The sequence below is a fragment of the Branchiostoma lanceolatum genome, chromosome 4 (assembly GCF_035083965.1).
Source record: "Branchiostoma lanceolatum isolate klBraLanc5 chromosome 4, klBraLanc5.hap2, whole genome shotgun sequence".
NCBI lineage: Eukaryota > Metazoa > Chordata > Leptocardii > Amphioxiformes > Branchiostomatidae > Branchiostoma > Branchiostoma lanceolatum.
Window position 1 is genome coordinate 32,702,915 of NC_089725.1, and position 17,006 is coordinate 32,719,920.

Sequence of the window (17,006 nt, forward strand, 5' to 3'; positions counted from 1 at the left end):
AGAACACCTGAGAGTCTGTAATTCACTCTATCTGACCCTTCGTTACAAGGTCATAAAACTAGACCATTACACATCCTCACCAAACACTGAGGAGTCACAAAATAAAGAAAGAAGCAAAACAATAACTTCCAAGCAGATCTACCGGTGGCAAGATGGTATCCATTGCCAGAAACAGTATCCATTTCTATCGGCCAGCGAAGGCCTGATGCTTGGGGCTTCTTTGTGTAAAGAAGAAAAAAGGCAGACCACTAAGGAAGTCCTTGTCTGTTAACAGAAGAAAGGGAAGAGCAAAGTGGCATCTCGTCTATGAAGCTAAGTGTAGGACAGACACGTGCCTCTCTTCTGTGGTCTATAAAGGCCCATGTTGTGTCCCTTGAACCAGACCAAGCAGACTACGTCCTCTGCCTGACATTCCAGGGCACCTACACTCCTGTATTATCACACCGTAGCCAATCTGTCTACAGCCTGGTATTGGCAAAACTGCTCTCTGGTCACGAAACCATGAAAACGTACAGTCTACTCACTTCATCTATCTTTCATAATATCCTACCAAGGTTTTTTATTCTTTAAGTAAAATACATGAAAGAAAAACATCAAAGAAGCCAAAGATTTTAATTATTACCACGAGGCAAGGAAGTATATTTCAAATCGCTGATATTCATTCCTTTATTTTCCGTATTCTTTAGCCCGGGTGACTTACTCAGTGTGTATTCCCTGTTTACAGCGAGGTCCTGGTTAGACATTACAGCAGTACATTGATATGAAATATAACAGGGAAGAAAACTGGGCTGCCAATAATCCTGCCATGTTAATCGTCGTGTCCAGGCCACGAGTGCAGTCGGCACGTGTTTGTGTGCCCTGGTTAATAATAGATGTGCAGATCTGACGGCGCCGTGTCCACGGAACTGGACCAGACTCGCCGCGTCCTCAGGTGACTTCCTTTCGCCACCTGTACTCTGACATGTTTGATTTGAACTAAAACTTAGCCTGAGAAAATTGCTTCTAACCAACCAACCCTGCATGTTGGATATAAATATATGCACCACTGGTACGACTGCTTGGTCAGGTACTGAAAAACTTGAAGTTGAAATGTTCTCAATTTTATTTTCACTTTTTTTCAATAACCTCTCCAACTGTGACTTCACGACACTGGGAATAAGTACTACCATTGTTTTACTACCGTACTACAGACAGTTTCAACCGCAAACTTAAAACACTGTGAAAACCTCTTTTCTCCTTCAATCGGGAAATTAAGTCCCTGCCAAAATAGCTGGAATTACAGTACACAAGGACAGTCTGTTGTGTGCGCGAGGCAGACTCCACTGCGTTACGTGACCAATGATGAGGCGTCGGTAATCTCTGGACGTCTCCTTTATTGTACAAGAATCTATTTATGTAATGTCTGGGCTGTGTCCGGAGAAGTGGGGCGCTGCGCCGGCGCCCACACAGGGCTGCGCACCTGCTCTGTGCTGCAGGAAACGGCAGGGCACGGTGGGGACACACTGCCAAAGGCGACGTGTGAGCGGCAGCGCGGGTACAACCACTGTGAACACTGAAGCGCAGGCGCGGTGGCAGCACGCAGGGCTGCCGACTGGTTACTCCAGTTTCCCGGACAGTGCAGGGATGTCGTCATGTCTACATCCTAAGTTTTGTACATATATCAAGTGGTATCTGTCTGAAGTATACAGACATTGTGTAATCCTACTTATGGCGATGACACCTGCCTGGTTACTCTTCATCTTTCCTCCTCTGGAAAAGCTGGAGATCAGCAACCGATCTGACAAAGCAACATCCAAAACCAAACCTTTCTGATATCACCCTCCCAAGCAAGTTTGCTTGTTTGTTTGTTTCTTTCTTTCTTTCTTTGTTCGTTAACTCAAATCAGCCTGCTGGCCACTTTCCATCAAGGGAGGAGATAAAAGTTACAGATTACATTATTAAAGTCCTGATAAATCCATCCTTACACAAACGTGGTATTACAAAAACACACAACATGAAAGTCTGGATGGTCTATGTCCATTCTGCACCTGCTTCCCTTCAGTACATGAGGCCGGAGGCAGGCGTGTTGAGACGATCAAATACGTTTCTTCAATAAAAGAGATTATCTTTTGTCCGCCGCCTTTCTCGCCACAAAGGCTCTGGTGATCAGGTGTCCACAGAAACAGTCCATGTCCCATTTCCGCACGACATTCAAATCAACACGAAGCCTTTCCCTCACATTATTAGTCGGCTACGTGGTCAGGGGTGAACACATCTAAAGATTTGGCAGATTCACTGATAACATCTTTGGCGAATGACATCATTTTCAAGCATTTAAGGAAGCTTCCTTAGCATTTAGATCTTAAACCCTGCCAAGACAACTGTAAGAAAAATAGAGAGGAAACACTCTTTTCCAAGGAGGTGTCATCTGCAGGTTTATAACTGGTATTACATGTGATACCTGTATACTTTACACCACTTTACACTCAGATAATTTGATTTGTACATAAAATTGTACCACGCAGAGTTTAAGAGGTCCTAGTCTTTTAGACCAACTGACAGAGACATCATACATGTATACTTTAGACTGATACGTTATCACATAATACATATATCTTAGGACAGACACATGACAACATCCCTGCACTGTCCGGAAACTGGAGCGAGCGGTCAGCGCACCACGGATGACATCACCGCGCCTGCGCTACACCGGACACGCGCCACGCGCCCGCCACACAATCTCTTAAGATCGCAATTAGCCCCGTCCTGATGCCGGCTAATCAAGCGGTCATCCAATTGTCCAAAGTGACACGAAGGCCCACGTGGCATCAGATGTGGTGACACTGGACACAAACTGGACATACTGTAATTCACTTTATCTTCACGGTAGCGAAATTCTAGGAAAATGGACATATTCACTGAAATTTAACTTCGAGGACCGGATGTGTGAAGAAATCATAAGACAACAGGTTTTTCACGGTGATGATAAGTTCACGATACAGAGACAACAGTTAAAACAGTGAACATAATATTACAGTGAAAGAAACAAGAATTACAGTATAAGGACATACACTGGACATTTAAGGGCGTACACTGGACATATAAGGACATAACACACAAAACAAGACATTTCTGCACAAGTGACCTTCACCCGAGGCAAGGTCGCCAACGGCTGACCAAATAAGGAACGTCATGATAAAGTTTAACCTTTAAAGACTTAAAAGTCGTCCGCGCAGCGCAGTCAGCGCATTCGGTTTGCCGCCGTGCTCAAGACTGGACGTGTGACTTGGAGCGCCGCCAACACCTGAGCTTTCTTCGACATCCCAGTAAGGTACGCACAAACGTTGTGATATGTGTATACGTTCAGTCATAATTATGTATATGTATACAGCATAAACGTTATAATGTGCCTATATTCAGTCATACGTACATGTATACAGTCAGGCCTGTCTGTAGTGACCACTGAAGTGATGTGAATTCTCGAAGGAAGTGGTCGCAGTTGATCAATGTCCACAAAAATAAGGTTTTTCATATTTTCAGTCGATTTGAAAATTAACCTAAATGGGAAAGGGCAAAAAGTGGCCACAATGGTCAGGTGGTCCTTATGTAGAGGCGGTCACTAGTACAGGTTTGACTGTAGCTGTAAAATACCTTCTTCTTCAAAAGCCCTCAATCTACGGGCTTTACCCATGTCTGTACTGCTTGTATCATGAGCGATCGATGACTTATTTCTATGGACTTGAAGTTGTGCTGAATGGAGAAAGTGCTCTGCAGAAAACCAAGGCTCGTCGCGAGACACGATAGCGGACTGCAGATGTTTGTAATGACAGCTATCCGACACAGGTGTTTATCTGACCCTGGTGGCCTGACTGGACACAATGTCGCCATAAAATATTCATGCCAGAGTGCCCAGGTACGGCCGTGTTATTATGTGTGGTCAGCGGTCGCCACGGCAACAAATGGCTGTCCAGGCTGGGAACGCTTCCCTCGGGGCCGCGGCTTTGGGTCGGGTTTCACGTTTGAAAGGTTCTACCGTTATACCACGGAGGAAGAGAAATTTTTACATCCACACGCCACCCCTACCTGTATCTGCACATATCTTTATTCATTTATTGAGATTTCCCACATTTGTAGGAGGATTGACAGAACAGGTGGCTGTTGCCTTCCTCTACTCCATCCCCCACTTCAGTCATGTCCCAGGTGTAGATAACATGCAGCCAAATCAGCCCAGCTGGCAAAAGACTACTTTCAAGAGCTGGTGGGTGAGTTGGGAGCCGGTTTTGGCCACTGTATGCTACGGCACACCCCTTTTCTCATAAGTAGGGTTCTCTCATCTCATGTGCTGAAGGTGTGGTCCTCCTGAACACCAGGCCTCGGGTGTGACATGAAAATGGCCATCCCTCAGCTGTATGGTGTAAATTGGGCTTCAGAGCACCGGTGTGCGTGCAGATAGTTTTTATGACTTCGGGCCAGAGCGCCGAACTGTTAGTGCAAATTATAGTGATAGGTTACGGTTCGTTACGTGATACAACTGTGCACTATACACACCTGCATGACCATGGACGCATTTACTGGACAAACTGAGGAAAATAATTAGGATGTATATGCGGTGTACTGTGCCATTGTCTACTAAAGGTTACTTGACTTTAAATATTGCTTGCTATGGAGTAATTTTCTCTGACTGCTAGATTTCGAGTCACGTGTAGTACAATATAGCTCTGCCGTGTTGAAACTTCTAAAGCGAAAAGCAGGGCGTTTCCCCCAAACAGCATTTGTTTTGGAGCCCGGAACGCGGCAACGCGAAGCGACAGGTTGTGTGTTTCCCACGCGATCCGACCGTTCCTAGATTCCCGTCTTATATTGATCTATGGACATGCGACGTAAGTGAGCAAAACGAGGCTGTTTAAGATGTTCCCGTGTCACGCACCTCGGAAAGCCGCTCATGGCACGAACACGAGTCTTTATTCTCCAGTCCTGATTATTTATTCCCTTTGATAGCTTCACGGCGAGCGTGCCGGGACCATAACACACCTCTACTGTTTACCTTCCCTATACATCACCATGGGGCTGTTTGTGCTCATAAGGTGTTTCTGCTAATTATAAATATAGAACAATTCTAAGGCTATTGCAATTTTATTACTTGTTTCTTGAAATTGATCACATCAAAGGTTTATGATACATTAAACTCGAGAGGATCTAAGCAGTTTCTTAACTTAAAGGTTTGATACTTAAGTTTTTCCTATCTTGCTAAGACGCTTTGTGCAACTCCTTCAGACTCCCCATTTTGTTGATTTACCGGCCATACCAGCATCAGCCCAGTTTCTGTAGCTACTTTTAGCACATTGTGTCGACAACAAGGATGAAACCTGCTCAACTTCACCCAGCTAAGTCCACACCAATTTAATTTCTTGGTTAACAGATTTTTTTTTAAATTTTAGCATGAGGACATCATTAAAACAGAAGGCTGGGGTGAAAACTTGCACCTGACCCTCCCTGAAACTGTGTGCACCAAAGTACAAACTTTCCTCTGAGATTCTGTTCTCATGTTGATTTGCCAATCTAGCATTTTTTTAAATTCCGTTCACCAAGAAATTAAATTGGTGTGGCCTTATGTAGTGTCATCACAGGAGTCATTCCTGAGCTCTGCTCCAAGGACATGATTCCTGTACATTCTGAACTTGTCTCAGACTTAAGCTTTTCAGAATTCCCTCCAATGCTCTGGTCCAGTCCCATAATTCCTGCTCCAGGGCCAGGATTTCTGTATGTCTTGAACTTTTCTCAGACATAATCTTAACAGATATTCTTCCAATACGTTGCTCCAAGGCAAGGATTTCTGTCCACCTTGAAATCGTCTCAACCTTAAGCACCCCTTAAACCTTCCCACCTTAAGCAGGTGTGACTGCAACAGTCTCCCGAAGCTCACACCACGATATGGTGTCTACGTCTGCCTTTCAAGTTTTATCACAGCACACAAAGACACGAGCCTGTAGTCCACAAAGTATACAAATATGTGGGCCCTTCCTCCTGCACAACTAGACAAGATGACCTGCTGGACTCCTGGAGTATGATCAGACCACCAGTGCGGGTGATTCAGGGCTTTCAGTGCCCCCTCTTTCTGCTGTGCGTACACAAAACGGGACCATTCAACATGAACATGGGTAGGCTTATTTTTCCATCAAGTGCTTTGAAGCGTGACACCCATATAAAACCTACCTTCATACCAGACCATGAGAGTAGGATCTGCCCCAACATGTTCTGATAAAAATGTGTGCCATGTCAAAGCCGGAATGCTCTTTATCAGTTATTGGAACTACAACCTGTTGGAAGGTACCAACTGCTAGAAGCAGAGTAAAGCTAACAAGACTGCATTCCAGGCAGCGTGGTCCGTCCCCTGGAATGTACCCCCATCCCTTCTCCCCCCCCCCCCCCCCCACCTGCCTGTACAACCTGTTCAGTTCTCAGCACAAGAATGTTCTGTGCAAACAGAGAGCGGCGAGCGAGACTTACTGGACTCCTCGGGCACGAAGCATCCTGAGTTGTCTGTGTAGGCCCCGAACTCTGCAACACAACAGGACACAGCAGTCAGCACATATGATGTGTAATCATACTTTTTTGACTGTTTTCTCATTTAATAGTTGCTGGTAAATCAGTTTTCTTCAGTAGGTACAAGCTGCTTAAGACCAGACTGTCAGGTTTCATACACACACACACACTGACACTGTTTTCCATAAGTGTGGTGGGTTCTTTAAGTTTAAGATGCTCGAGGTGTGGCTCTCCTCAAACAGGGTACCTCTGACTTTGTTTGTTTGTTTGTTTGTTTATTTTTACGTCCCATTCGAAAGAACATAACCCATGCTTCTAGTAGGTATCAATTTTTAAATGAGTCCAGTGACAAAATAGGTGTAAAGTGCCTTTCCCAAGGGCACAACATTGGGGCCTACTAGGGATTCCAACATAGAACCTTTAGATTCTAAGTCAACAGCTCTGACCACAAGACCACCCTGCCACCTTGTATTTAAAGCTATTTCAACCTTCTGTATTTCTAAACAAAGTGGAAGCGATTTCTCACCGTGGTCGTTCCTGATTTTCCTGTTCTTGCTGAGAGAGATTTTCTTGTAGAGCGTCCTCAGACCCCCCGTGGTGTAGGCGGTGGCGTGGACCTTCGGAGGCTGGATACGCACCAGGGTAGTGCTGGGTCTGGGGAAGATCAATTAATCTATTAATCAATCAATACGCACCAGGGTAGTGCTGGGTCTGCGAAGGGCCAAGCAATCTATTAATCAATCAAGCAATTAATCAATCAATCAATCCATCTATCAATCAATACGCACCAGGGTAGTGCTGGGTCTGCGGAGGAGCAATCAATCAATCTATCAATCAATCAATCAATATGCACCAGGGTAGTGCTGGGTCTGGGGAAGGGCAAGCAATTAACCAATCGATCAATCAATCAATACGCACCAGGGTAGTGCTGGGTCTGGGGAGGGGCAATCCATCAATCAATCAATAAATAAATATGCACCAGGGTTACTGTAAAAACCCCAAGGGGCGAGTACGCCGCTCCCGGGATTAAAACCATGGCAATCACTCCCTTTTCTCCCTATTGTGAAATTACATCCCTGCAAAGTAAAATGCAGTTACAGTACTACAGAAGCGAAACACAGACGGGCAAGTCTGGACTTGTAGGGCAGAATGGAGCAGCACATTGTCAGGCACGCCAGCTGCTGCATTAGAGTAGCTCATGGCATACATAACTGCATTCAAGTTCACATGGATTTAATTAGGGAGGTAGGGAGAAAATGTAGTGGACTTTGGACTTACCTGTTGAAAAAGACGTGCATGGTGGGGAGATGACAAACACCACAAGTTTTCACCCTGTACCAGCCCACAGAAAGTTATGACTAGTTGATCCGGATTCCCCTAAAGCTTCCTGTTTGAACTTCTAGTTCTACACCAACTGACTATGCCAGACAGCATAATGTTCTGAATAGTAGACTGAACAGCGATACTTTTAATGCTGCCCACGTGCAGCTAACAGGGTCATCCCACACAAGGCTGTGTTTACTGTACACACTCCTTTTCTTCTGCCTTCATGGTGGCGTCCTTTAGTTTCAGATCCACGTGTCGGTGCATTTGGTTTGTCTCATGTTCAGAGAGAAAGTAGGGGCCACTGGGGTCAGAGATCGGTAACATGGCGGTGCAAAAGTTACTTTGAGGATTAATTTCATGTAACAATCACATGGTTTCTCTAAGTCTTAATTTGGAAAGACACTGGAGATTTTAAAATGTTACCAATTTCTTAGGATTACATTTCTCCTTGCTGCCAAATGAACAGACTTTCAAAAATATTTCCAACAAAAGAGCCTTTCTTTGAATGAAAGCATTCTTCAGTCTGGTGAGACTGTACTGTATGCTTCTATCTACAAATATATATCTTCTCTATAACTTCATTAGCTTGACATGCTCGTCCTCAACTTACATCAGGCATACATACGCACAGAGGTCCTACTGCTGTGCCCCTCTCACTCCTTTTACTTCAGCCAAAGTCTGATGGATCATGGTGGAAGACTGTACCACTTGTAAGTTAATCAGCGACAGGGCTATCTCTAGCATTATATTTGTTTCCCTTCCACTAGTACTCATTGTTTGGGAGCCCATGTCGTTGATTTTCCTTGTTAGAGCTATCATCTTAATCTTACAAAAGTAATTTTAATCAATTTCATGTCATATAGTTCAGATTTTTTGGGATAGATGGGGTGAAATCTGCGTCCCAACAAGCAAATTTCCATCCAGGACGGAGGGAGGGGTCCTGGAGACAGCCCTGGGTCAGGCTGACCTCTCGGCAGTAACTTAATCGTCCCTCCAATTGTTCCTGTCAGCGCCAGCCTTGACAGAACCTACTGATCAACGATGAGTAATTTTGCTGGTCAGTAAATCTGGTGCAAGGCCAGAGGAAAGTTCAAATAACCGTTGGACACACCCAGGTAATATACATAAATACCACACCACAATGGTCATGACTCAGCTGGCACGAACGAGTGTTCTCTGTAGGACAGGTACAGGTGAGGTCATGACATGACCTGCAGTTAGTACATTTGGTTTTTCTCAGGTTCACAGAGAAAGCTGGGTCACTGGGGTCAGACATTGGTAACATAGCGGTGAAAAAGGGACTTTGAAGGTTAACTTCGCGTAAGATTAGATTACTAATTGATATTTCAATTAGCAGATCAAATTATCAAATAGTGTACTACGTGAATTAATATTTTGTCGACCACCTTTTTTTTGCCTGCCACTGCCTCATTGTAACACCATAGCGACCGCTCGTATTTGCACATAGTCCAGTTCCTGCTCCTGTACCTATAGCCGTAAATCACAGACCTGGGGTCAGCCTGACCTCTGCAGGAACATTCTATTTGTTCCCAAGGTCACAGCCTTGACACAACCAAGAAGGTGACTTTTAACCCCCTTGACAGAACCTTGTGATCAATGATGAGCTATTTTGTTCCAATTGTTGTACAGTAAGTCTGGTGGGAGGGCAGAGGAAAGTTTAAAGAACCCTGGGCATGGGTCAAGGCCAGAAAAATCTATATCCACCACAATAACAAAGGTCGTGACTCAGCTGACAGGAGTGTTTTCATATGTGGGACAGGTACGGGTCAGGTCATGACCTGCAATCCTGCACTGAACTTTAGTAACCCCTGTTGCCATGGCTACAGGGAACTGTCCAACCCCTGTTGCCATGGCTACAGGAAACTGGCCAACCAGAGCACAGCCCAGTTCCAGCCCTGCCCCAGTTGTGACCACCACAGTGAAAAGGTGTCAGCAGCCCTGGAGACCACCTGACCTTGTTTTGAGGCGTTCAGGATCAGCTGTTATAACCAGACTTGTGCTGCCATTGTTGGCCATAATAACATCATTATGCAAGGCTCAGGGGTTTATCATCATGGAATGAACAAGAAAGTCCCACACTGCCTGCCCATTGTGCTGCTGCATTGTAATTGACAAGGAAACATCACAGGCGCATTTTGCCTCATTACAGACTGACCCTGAACACTTCACAGTGACTATATTGTACCTGTAGCAGGGTTCAACCCAGAAATTATAGAGCCAGTTGGTGCTATAGGCTAGCTCTGGGCAGGTGAACTGGGGCTGGGATGATAACAAGGTGGTACCCCGTCACTATTCCACTAGGTAGGGAGACTTTTGTTTGTTTATTTTGTTCCTTGTTTTCACCTAAGATACCTGGACAACAGGTCATTGACCTGGGTGAACTGCCAAAAACCACCAGTCCTGTAGTAACCTATGGGTACATGTACATGTATGGCAAACGTATGGCAATGAGTTCCTCCTTTCATGTTTATTTGCCCCTTGTTTTCATCTGTTATCCTGGCCAAAAGGTCATTGACCTCCAGCGGTGAACTCCCTAAAAAGTTATGTAACGACTAAATGAGGTTACGTGAGGTAGCATGCATACTGTTTAAAGGTCGTGGTTACATATTTGAGGCTTATATCTTGTATATACATGTGGGTACATCATAGAGTTCTGTCCAAAGAGATATCTCATGCAACGGCCGTTACTCTAAAAAGTCTAATGCAACATTGACCAAAGATGACCAAAGTGACCCGGCAGCTATATACTGTATACGCATAACGTTCTGTATACAGAGGTCTACTGAGGTACATGGAAGGCAGAACACCTGCACTTCCTAATGTCTAGTTCTGGGTTCACATCCCTAGCAGGCCAGACTACTCATTCAGGCCAGAATGTGTCCTCTAAGCATAAAGGTTTGGTTTCAGAAGTTTACAGGATTAGTAGCTCATTACTAGTAATAGTCACAACTTCACAGATGAGCTCCAGGTTCCAATTAGTTGCAAACTGGGAGACCCCGGTTCAATCCTGGGTCAGGACTTCTCAGTTGGGACTGCACCCGCCTTTTGAAAGGGATGTAAACTGGGGGTCCATGAAAGGAAACTTGCTGTCCCATGTGGTACTAGTACTAGATTTTACAACACAAACCTAGTACCACAAACAAATAATCTTGAGAAACATGACTCTGCCAAAAATAGTTACTCAAGCAACTGGATAAAATTCTGAAACAGTCATTTTCAAATTTTATCCAGTTGCTTGAGTAACTATTTTTGGCATATCTTATTACCTGGATGTCTAACCTTCATCAATGAAACATGACTCTGATCTACAGAATTAGCTTCTTACAAACCGTAGGAAGCTTTTGTTATGCAGGATCACGAGTGGCACAACTTTGTACACCCAGTCAGGTTCTCAGCTGACAGCCGTAGTCTTCAGCTTGTCCCTCAGCCAAAACATGACCAGACTGTGTTTGTTTACATTCTTTAATCTCATGAATATACAAGATTGGGAGTGCTGACTTCAACACAAAAATGGCTACTCGACATTTTCTCCCGAGATTTAAATATTTCACATCACTAGATGTATGGATAAAACCTTCTGGTGTTCAGAAAGTATTTTGTGAAAGTCAAGTTTGCCTGAGAGTATGTCCTTCACCAGTAGAAACGTTGTCTAACCCCAGCGACCTGTTGACATGTAGGTCATCAGTGTTGACTTCCCCCTGCTACTGGTGATACACACATGTACATGTCCAGACACCAGGGGCAGGGACTAAGGAGTCATTTCAACTGTCAAATTGAGGCCAAACAGTGTTTTTATCCTGTAGATCAGACCAATCTAGAGTATTCAACATAATTCACTTGGCTGGAGTCCCATTGAACACCTGTCACTTTGTGTCAGTAACAAAGTCAATCAATGTATCATTTCAAATATCAGATAAATAAATACTCATTTTAATTCTTCACATCTTCTGTGTTATTTAGATAAAAGGGCAATTTCCCATGGCACATTTGGGCCAAATTCTATCCTAATTCTACAAACAGGTGGAGCTTACTTAAGTTGCAGGAAGTGTTGATTTGATTGTCAAAGACAGGCCTACATGGGAGGCCAAACACACTTGTTCAACCACTGAGGAACAGCCAATCAGTGAAGGGGATCAAAGGGAAGATGGGAGCATAACTCTGCCTCAGGGTTGACCCCTGACCTAACACTGTCTGTTCCCACCGACAAATCAAAAGGCTTCGATCATGTGAGCTTCAACGTTTCATAATAGACTGTGAAACAAGAATACTAGTATTTTGGTCCTGTATTGTACATTACCATACTCACTAGCTGATACCACATTGGCTAATAAGCTCATGATTAATGCTTGTTTAGTTGATAAACTAAACCATACTCACTAGCTGATACCACATTGGCTAATAAGCTCATGATTGATGCTTGTTTAGTTGATAAACTAAAAGTCATTGCAGTCAAACATCATGAACCTGAGCTTTACTGCAGTAAATCTTGAAATAGTCATGTTTGTATTTGTTTTTTGTGGTGACCTCAATTCACGGCACAGCAAATATGCTTCTAGTACTACAGTGTTGTTTCAACCTCGAACTTTAAAACCTTCTTTCCCCCTTTACCATGAAATCAAGTCTCCATCAAAATAAATGAATTTACAGTAGATTTGACTGATAATCAAAGCTTTTATATTCTAATATATACCCTCTACCTTTACCTTATATACTAACGTATACTAATGCAGTATTGTATATGTGCATCTCAGTAGTATGTCTAAACCACTGTGCATGTGATCCTATATGAGGTAAATCCCACATGCCTGTCCCAGTAGACACCTGTATCAGCTACACCTGTAACCTGATGTTTCAGGTAAAACATTAGGATAGCAGTCTATCACAACAAGTGGCTCATAATAACCCAGACAGGGCTTCCATTTCAAACCATTTTGTTGTTATAACTCACCTAATCAGATTAACCTGCTTATAGGACCGTTATTGTGGGTCTGTCTGAATCCTCTAAACAAATTCAGACTCAAAATTACTAAAAAATGTTATTGATTTAGAAATACCTGAGAACTCAAAAACACTTATCACAATCTCTCCACACAATAAACTGATGTCTTACAAATTACAATTGTGATTCAGCAAACTAATATACTAGTAACACGATGAACAATAAAAATGCCGTAGACAACTTTGGGCCCCATTGAGCATGTAATCTGGAAACATGGCTGCTGACAATGTTTACATGACCAAACACTGTACTTGTCCACATCATAAGTAAACTTAAATACACCTTGTAATAAATTACAATAGGTACAGATACGAGTATGGTAAGTATGTAGTGTTATGGTTTGGAACATGGGTGTGAAAACACTACAGCACAGACTACAGACTACAGACCCATTCCTGACCATTTTGCTGCTCCTGAGACCTCCTGGAAGGTATGCGAAACACTTCAGGACTCCCTCTACAAACAAGCCTGACCAAACACAGCATCTCAAGGGGTCAAGTACGGAGGTTTCATGTCTGATCTGTGCCATCTTTCTCATGTACCACTAGTACCTGTAACCATCTTCACTTCACACTTGGAAAGATGCTTGGATTTAACTTAGACCCCGTTCATACTAAATCACGCAAATCGCGAAATCGCCGAAATCGCGATAATGTGGCTTAGTATGAACGCTCCAAATCGCATTTGAAATCGCCCGAAATCGCTTTCCGCGAAACCACCTCTGGAGGTGGTTTACTCGCGATTTGCCTGCATTCCGACTTAGTATGAACGCTCGAAATCGCCTTGATGCGAATTGGGCGCTTTACTTTGCATATTGACCCGGTCATGGGTCAAGGGGTCATCTGCAAATTCAGTCTTTCCGCTCATTATACGATGTTCATCTACCTCCTAGCTTGTTGGAATATTACGCCGAATGCGGCGGAAATATGTCAGAATCGGGCGGCGATTTTGGCGTATGGAATGACGAAAACGCATGTACTGATGGCCATCTTTGGGGATGTGGGATTTCAAAAGAAACTCAAGGGATCCCACCGAAACCAGAGCGTGTACGCTGGAATGGCGGCTGCCTGAGTTGGCCAAAAAGGGGCACGCGAAAACATGGAAGTAATGCCGCACTATTAAAGGTAAAAAACCTCAAGATGAAGTGCAAGAAGGTCATTGAACACAACAGTAAGAGTGGTGACAATCGAATAACGCGTCAGCCGTTGATCAAGCTGTTGGACGCGATTTTACAACTCGCGCTCGTTCGACCCCTGGTGTGAAGGAATGCGACTCAGGGCGATTTCGGCGATTTCACGATTTGCGCAATAGTATGAACGGGGTCTTAACTTCAACTAATTTTTTCTTGCTGAATCTACAGTGGGCGTGCGTGCAGAACATAATTTGTCTTCAATGTTACTTTAGCCGTTTAGGTTTTCTAAATCTCTAGCATCTTACAAAAGTTTTGCAGGCATGCGGCGTCTCTGTTGCTGGTTATATTACACGCCAGTCACATCTAACCTTCGCATATCTAACGTAAACTACAAGCGTTCGTTAGAGATCATGCCCCTTCTGTACAGTGCTTGGTGGCAATAAATATGGAGCAAAATGACTGAGCCGGTTTTCTACAGTGTTCTGTATCCTGTGATGTGAAGACAGTTCAAGACAGAGTGGTCAGTGGAACAGAGTTTCTACAGTGTGGACCAAGTACTAGTAGTAGTAAGTTGTATCTCTAGCCTGGAATCCAGACCTCTCTTGGGAGCTACAATAGGTCTGGATTCCAGGCTACTGTATCTCATGAAGACACTGTCTGTGGAACAGGAGCAGCCGTGAGCTGGACAGTAAGCCGGACAGTGGAGACCAGCGGAGATGGAGACGGGAGGAGGCTGCAGAGAGACAGGAGAACAGGAGAAGATGAGTTAGTGGAGGAATATGTGAGCAGACAAGATAGTCTTTAAGACATGAAGAACTCTACAAGAGTGCAGAGTCAAGACTGTCGTGTTACTGTTAGAGCTGGGTTAGACAGAAAAGTTTTTCTGAAGAGTGCACAGATGGCAGAGATTCAGCGATTTTCCACTGTAGTTAGTTAGTACCATGGTGTGTAACATGCGCCAGCAGAGATGGCAGAAGTGGTATTTGTACCGGTACTGCTTGTGTGGCAAATGCAACCTGGATACATATTTCCTTGTTGGTTGTTAGTCAGGATGCAGATTCTCCAGTATATTTACAGAGTGTATTGTACTGTATAACTATTATTCAGAGTATCAAACCATGGGAGACCAGGCGGCTATCCCTAAGGGGGGTGAAATACGGGGAGTCAGAGAGGAAATAATCTTGTGATATACATGTAGTAGGGAAACTGATGCATTCAATTTTAAACTGATTCAAACCTGTCCCAGAAGCGAGCTGCCCGTTCACATTCTGACTGTGTACCCTAGGCTATAGCCTACACACTGACACCACACGACATGCCCAAATGTCCAACCGCAGGTCTAGCTGCTACAGGTTTATCAGGGCTGACAGTGTTCGGGTTCCCATGCATGTTTGTCGTGTTTGCCATGTCTCCTCTGCACACAGGGAGATGGAGGACATGGGCTATCCAACATGTGTGCTGATGTTTCATGGCAGCTGCTGATAGCCTGGCAAACAGGACATGACACTAGCCTGGCACCCAGGACATCTCACAGCAGCTGCTGATAGTCTTGTAATCAGGACCATATGGTCTAGTCGCTCCTGTAACAGGCCAATGAGGGCCAAAAACGTTGCAGAAATTGGCCAAAAGGGAGTGAATGACACCCCCGCGACTTCACAGAATCATATCAGACTTTTCTCAGGGTATAAAAAAAAGAAACTCACAATGACTTTCACCCACTGGTGACCCAGTTTAGCCAAGTTCTCTTAGACTCATCCCCGCAGTAACAGCTAGCTAAAATATTTTCACATACTAACCACAGAGGATGGTACCCAGGCTGAAGTTCTCCAATAGTTTCTGCTGGAGTCTGAGTATCTAGGGAGTCTCTATGGACTGTGTATCCTGCATGTGGAGTTCTGATGGGATTTGAATGTGTGGGTGTCGACATCTGATTCTGACTGCTAAACTGTGATCTCAGCTGAACAAGGAAATCATTTGTTGCACAAACACAGGGTCACAGGGGAATGGAGGAATTTTGACTCGCTGTAATTAAGGTTGGGACTTCCAACTTATTGGTGTCGTTTGACATGAGGAATGTATACCTTGGAGAATCTATCCAGCTGCTTACGTTATTTGATATTATGTTCTACCTGGATGTCTAACCTTCATTGAAATAACATGGAGGACGGTCTGGTGAAAATGCAAACTGTACAGACAATTCTGGAGAAAATTATCTCTTTATCAAAGTTTATCATTCTGGTGACGTTACAACTGTCACTGTTCTTAATAATATGGACTTCTGTTCGTCTTGTTTCGCTGTAGTCTCAAGAACTTGAAGAATATAAAACGTCATTCTGCATTTCCTCTGTTAGCTGAGATCGCACCAAAACATCATTAGCATTGTCATTAGCACTTCGTGACAAGTTGGATAATCCGATAGGTATGGAACCCGGGATGTCGGGAGCTGTGTGTGTGTGGGGGGGGGGGGGGGGGGGGACATGTCACAAGTGTTTAGTACGACGATAGCTCGCATAGAAACCTGTGCTATGTGATGCACAAGTCCCTGGGCTGCACAGAAACTGATCTAAAACCTGAGCCACTGATTCTCGGCTCTACAGGAAAAAGCAAGGCCAGTTGTGAGGAAGCTGTAGTAAACTGCCCTCAGCTACCGGCAGTACAACCACTCGGGTTGTTTTCCTGGACTGCCACTGGCCTCGAGAGACACACACGACACAAACCCGCCCGCCCGCTTACCTGATGGGCTCGTGAAATGCAGTCTTCCTTCCCCTGTCCATCTTGTCGGAGCGGACATCTCTCTCGCTAGGAAACACTCGGGCGAAACATGGCACTTATCTCGCTAAAAACAACGACAAGCTGGATTGAATGAACCCACCCAACCTTCTCCCCACCGCCATTTTGGACTCTCGTTCCCAGCGTGCGGAGCCCCTGATTGGCCGGCGCCGTGCACGAGATCGGCGTCACGTGACGTGCGTGTCCAGGTAAATTTTCTCACCTGGATGTCGTAAG

The 17,006-nt window shown here is 44.4% G+C and overlaps 1 protein-coding gene across 1 annotated transcript in view; it reads right to left on the bottom strand.

Moving 5' to 3' along the window:
* LOC136432085 (uncharacterized) overlaps positions 1-16,909 on the bottom strand; it is a 40,431-nt gene extending 23,522 nt beyond the window's left edge. Inside the window, exons 1-3 of the mRNA XM_066423105.1 lie at positions 16,734-16,909; positions 7,049-7,176; positions 6,487-6,537 (exon numbers count right to left, since the gene is read on the bottom strand). Of these exons, the coding sequence (XP_066279202.1) occupies positions 6,487-6,537; positions 7,049-7,176; positions 16,734-16,774 (220 nt within the window). The 5' untranslated portion in view covers positions 16,775-16,909. The remainder of the gene's footprint in view (positions 1-6,486; positions 6,538-7,048; positions 7,177-16,733) is intronic.
* Positions 16,910-17,006: the final 97 nt, after the last annotated feature.